Source organism: Notolepis coatsorum, assembly GCF_963971535.1.
Source record: "Notolepis coatsorum genome assembly, chromosome: 4".
Classification (NCBI taxonomy): domain Eukaryota; kingdom Metazoa; phylum Chordata; class Actinopteri; order Aulopiformes; family Paralepididae; genus Notolepis; species Notolepis coatsorum.
In genome coordinates, this window is record NC_140168.1 from 37306706 (window position 1) to 37312155 (window position 5450).

At 42.5% G+C, this 5450-nt stretch overlaps 1 protein-coding gene across 1 annotated transcript in view; it reads right to left on the bottom strand.

Moving 5' to 3' along the window:
- adgrb2 (adhesion G protein-coupled receptor B2) overlaps positions 1–5450 on the bottom strand; it is a gene marked incomplete at both ends in the record, with an annotated part of 134005 nt that overhangs the window by 99302 nt on the left and 29253 nt on the right. Inside the window, 3 exon segments of the mRNA XM_084311913.1 lie at positions 188–204; positions 207–289; positions 2616–2719. Coding sequence (XP_084168039.1) covers positions 188–204; positions 207–289; positions 2616–2719 — 204 coding nt within the window.

A 5450-nucleotide genomic window follows, 5' to 3' on the forward strand; every position in this document is an offset into this window, starting at 1 on the left:
TCAGTAACCAGCCACACAAACACCACCTTCTGAAGGGCACGTGATTCTCTCTTAGATTAACTACATTATCCTACATACGTCTGGTTTCTTTCCGAGCAGCACACTGGAACTGATTTTCCAACCGGGAGCTTCTGACCTTTCGACTTTGAATAGAACGTGGTAATAAGAACTGTGACTGTGACCTTACCTTGCTGAGTGTTTGGACTGTCCAACCAGAATCAACATATTGGAGGCCAGGATAGAGAGACAGAAATTCACCAGGATAATCGATCTCTCCGAACGAATGTACCTATAAGACAGAGCGAAAGATGAAGAGAAGAGAGAGAGAGAGAGAGAGAGAGAGAGAGAGAGAGAGAGAGAGAGAGAGAGAGAGAGAGAGAGAGAGAGAGAGAGAGAGAGAGAGAGAGAGAGAAAGATAAGGATGATGGACCAAACTCCAACTTGTTGGATGTGTCATGGAGTTATTAGCTCCAAGTCTCCATCTGCTATGGGCGTGTCTCCATTGCCACCCGCCACCCCAAACCAATAGTTCAGCCTGTCAGAGTGCACCACCCATTTGTTCTCCATTAGGCCTGATTGGAGTTTTGGCACGGCCCACACCACTTGCGAGCTAAAATAGGGTTTATCCTACCGCCCTCTCAAAGAAAGCTACGTGGACGAGGAAAAGGCAAACAAACAAACGGCCAGGGCTGGGGAAGCTAATCTAAAAAGCATAGTTTTGCAAACTACCCATTAATTCACAGAGAAGAAGTGCAAGGAATTCTGTGTTGTATGCACCTTGCACAATCTTACCAGTTAAACCAGTCAACAAAAATTATGAACTTCCAACTTCCGACTATTTCCAATTTAACAATGATTTGAACAATGAGCCTGTATGCGTAGTTGTCAAGAGCCAAATCTATTACTTATATGAAAGTAAAAAATGCTGTATTAAATCTACAGAAATGGTTCATATTAACACTTTCAGCGTCAGACCCGACATTTCTCTGGTTATCTCGCCAGCGGTTGAGCGCCAAAACCTGAGATTTCTTGGGTTTTCATAGTTTTTCATAGTTTTTTCGATTTTAATATTCTATACACTCTCACGGACCTCCGTGTTATCATTGGAACTCATTCTGAGAACTCAAGAGTGCAATGCCGGCCGAATCCTGCTAGGTGGCAGTATTGCGTACCATTTAAAACCTTATTTTACACTGTGTGTTACATTTTATATGGTTCGGGCTAAGAATTTGGACCCAGGCAAGTGAAACGCTTCATCCGAGCAAGTGGAATGCATCCAGCACACTTGATGCATATTTTGTGCCATTTCATGTCAGGGACCCGATGAACATCAATACTGGAAATCCCGATCAGACAATTCGAATATTCATTTCGGAATAACTCCTAGCAAAGGTAAGGACTATATGACATCAAACCTAGTTTGATCCTACAATGATTTCACATCGATCGCAACAATCAACGTATGTAGTATTCAAAACGTATGCCGTTGCTGATGATCAGAGCATCACAAAATGACCCCCCCCCCAACCTTTGATGCCTTCATGATGAAACATAATACCTATTATATACATTTCATTTGGAAATAATATCGTGTCCAGGCGAGCAACGCAAACGACTTTTGCAAAATGCACATAGCGCTCCATAACTCAGCTTTCAGGAATTAGCCAGAATCACTCTGAAACTATACAATATTCACCACGGAACATATACATGAAAAAAGTACTATTTTTTACATGTTGGACGAGAGATGGTGACTGTCAAATGAGCGATAGTATTGTCTCCATAGCTATAATATATATATAGCTCTGCAAACATTGTGACACACAGTGAAAATAGCAATCTTTTAAAGTGTGGCGCTGAATGAGTTAATGGTACTGGAAGTTGACAACAACAACAACAACAGCAACAACAACAGCAACAACAACAACAACAACAACAACAACAACAACAGCAACACCAACAACAACAACAACAACAACAACAACAACAACAACAACAACAACAACAACAACAACAACACACAAGCTAAGATGTAGGACCTGGGGAAATTTGAAATTGCATTGGCAATGTGACTCCATTGGCATGTGACTTGTGTGTGTGTGTGTGTGTGTGTGTGTGTGTGTGTGTGTGTGTGTGTGTGTGTGTGTGTGTGTGTGTGTGTGTGTGTGTGTGTGTGTGTGTGTGTGTGTGTGTGTGTGTGTGTGTGTGTGTGTGTGTGTGTTGGTGTGTGTGTTGGTGTGTGTGTTGGTGTGTGTGTTGGCGTGTGTGTGTGTGTGTGTGTGTGTGTGTGTGTGTGTGTGTGTGTGTGTGTGTGTGTGTGTGTGTGTGTGTGTGTGTGTGTGTGTGTGTGTGTGTGTGTGTGTGTGTGTGTGTGTGTGTGTGTGTGTGTGTGTGTGTGTGTGTGTGTGTGTGTGTGTGTGTGTGTGTGTGTGTGTTGGTGTGTGTGTGGTGTGTGTGTGCGTGTGTGTTTGGCGTGTGTGTGTGTGTGTGTGTGTGTGTGTGTGTGTGTGTGTGTGTGTGTGTGTGTGTGTGTGTGTGTGTGTGTGTGTGTGTGTGTGTGTGTGTGTGTGTGTGTGTGTGTGTGTGTGAGTGTGTGTGTGTGTGTGTGTGTTCACCTCCAGAAGGCAGCATAGATAAGCAGCAGGATGAGCAGGGCAGTGCAGGAGACCCCACAGCCCACCATGAGGGGTACCGATGGCATACTGGAAGGACCCATGTCCTAGAGAGAGAGACACATGGGGGAGAGAGAGAGAGAGAGAGAGAGAGAGAGAGAGAGGAGAGAGAGAGAGAGAGAGAGAGAGAGAGAGAGAGAGAGAGAGAGAGAGAGAGAGAGAGAGAGAGAGAGAGAGAGAGAGAGAGAGAGAGAGAGAGAGAGAGAGAGAGAGAGAGAGAGAGAGAGAGAGAGAGAGAGAGAGAGAGAGAGAGAGAGAGAGAGAGATAGAGAGAAAGAGAGAGCGAGACACATGGGGAGAGAGAGAGGAGAGAGAGAGAGAGAGAGAGAGAGAGAGAGAGAGAGAGAGAGAGAGAGAGAGAGAGAGATAGAAGGAGAGAAGGTGGAAAGTGGGAGGAAATCACATGAAAGTATTAATCCTTTGCAGACATGTCTTACTGTGGGTGGTGGAGTATGTAACTATCGCAAGGCCAGCCGACAACCGAGCGCTTATTGGTGCAAAACGCTTTAGTGACCTTTTGCCTCCCCAACAAATTACCATCCTTTGTGAGCTTAATGCTGCCTGCGGCCCACCACTCACTCAGACTTAAACATTACTCACCGAGGTAAGAGCTTTCATTCTGCACAATGACAGCCGTCTCTCTCTCTCTCTCTCTCTCTCTCTCTCTCTCTCTCTCTCTCTCTTCTCTCTCTCTCTCTCTCTCTCTCTCTCTCTCTCTCTCTCTGATACACCTCTCACTCTCGCACACACACACAAACAAATTGGTTAAATGTAAATGAGCTAGGTTATCCAAACAGATCCCAGAGTCTTACCTTCCTTCCATACGTTTCTTGTTTAATTTCCTTCTTTACTTGTCTTGTTTAATTTCCTTTCCACCTCACGTATGTTCTTCTCCGTGATGCAGTTACTTCCTTCTCTCAAACTACTTGGGCCTCATTTATCTAGTTGAGTTGATGGAGAAAAGAAAACTGCCACAATTGACTTAAAGATCCAGTACAATGTGTTTTAATTCTGTCACACGTTTTTTTATTGTGGAATGCTATGCCACGAGTATATAGTTTTTCAGCTTCAGATGTATTAGTGTTTTAGTGCAGCCTCTCTGAGCACAACAGGCAGAAGGGCCGTGGCCTTCTGTTCACTAGACACTATAGAACCTATTGGTCACATCTAGCTGCTCTGATTGGTCCATCAGTCACATCTAGCTGCTCTGATTGGTCCATTAGTCACATCTAGCTGCTCTGATTGGTCCATCAGTCAATCTACCTGCTCTGATTGGTCTACCAGTCATATATAGCTGCTCTGATTGGTCCACCAGTCACATCTAGCTGAGTGAGAGGAGTCAGCGTAGGATAAGTAGTTGTAGCAAGCATAATAATATAATATATATAATATACAGTAGATCCATCTATAATATAGAGTAGATACATCTATAATATACAGTAGATACATATATAATATACAGTAGATACATCTATAATATACAGTAGATACATTTATAAGCAGAGCTTGACGTGACTGATGGACCAATTAGTGTAGCCCTGTGTATGAGGCAATATTTCAAAGGAAGCTGATTGGATATCTGAAATGGCTTGATTCTGTTGACATCCAGGGCGGATATAGATCAAAGGGCTTTAGTCATAATTTGCACAACATTCGTAAAAAATTGTGGGTAATTCTATGTCATCATACCTTTGTTAAAGATTGGAAACACAATTGCATTGTACTTGAATCATTAAAATACTAAATATGCATGCCAACGTTTTCCAAGGATTTATTACAATCTAATTATAATCTAATTATAATCTAATCTAACACGTTTGATATTTTGCATATTTTAAAAGCTCCGTACATAGTGTTGACAGAATCCGGCTATAGGGCGACAATAATGTGGTCAAGAGGCATGGTTTCTATCTTTAGCCTTTAACTGGCGTGGTTTATTTATTCACATGGCAGAGCAGCAGTTCTAGAGTTCTCCTCTCACTGAGAGGCTGGAGGGAAAGAGAAAGAGTGGGGAGGAGACATCTATTTATACTTCCTGAGTGGCTCCGCCTAGAGCGCCTCTAGTGGAAACAGTTTATATATGCAGTTAGACAGTTACTAACAATCCTACACAGAACCTCTGACTTCAACACATAGTTTTTATAATTATTTGCTTGATAAACGAGGCCCTTTGTCTCTTTTATAGCAACAGTAATATAGTCTACAATAAGTACAGTTTTTACTGTATAACATGGGGAATAACCCCAGTTCCTCAACTCATAGTCACCTATAGCATTAAACTCTTTGTCGGTTTGCCTCCAAAACAATCCCATCTGTACCACTTTAAGATTACAAGTCCCTACCTACATGTAATTACCAGTAATTAGAGGATATTATGCACTGTACATTGATAGAGTTATACTATAGGTCGGTGAAGTCTGCTAATACACAATTAGACTATGATGTGAGCCTAATTAAAAACACTTAGTGATAACTATCTCATTAGCCCGTCGTAGCTCATAATTGATCTGTATCTTATTTAATATCCTTACGACATTTGTCAAACACCTTTACTCCACTTATCTTCTGATTTGCCCCGGTTGATACAACCCCATTTACCCTATAGTGGATATAGATACATATGATCGGGGCTGTCAAGGTCAGTACTCACGGATAAGATGTTGCTATTTCTCGGTTTTTCAACCTTTTAAGGGAAGAGCAGGGTCAGACCCCAGTGTAGCACTTATATCTGAGAGGGGAGGGGGATAGGAAGCTACTGGGGGTTTGGGGGGGGGGGCA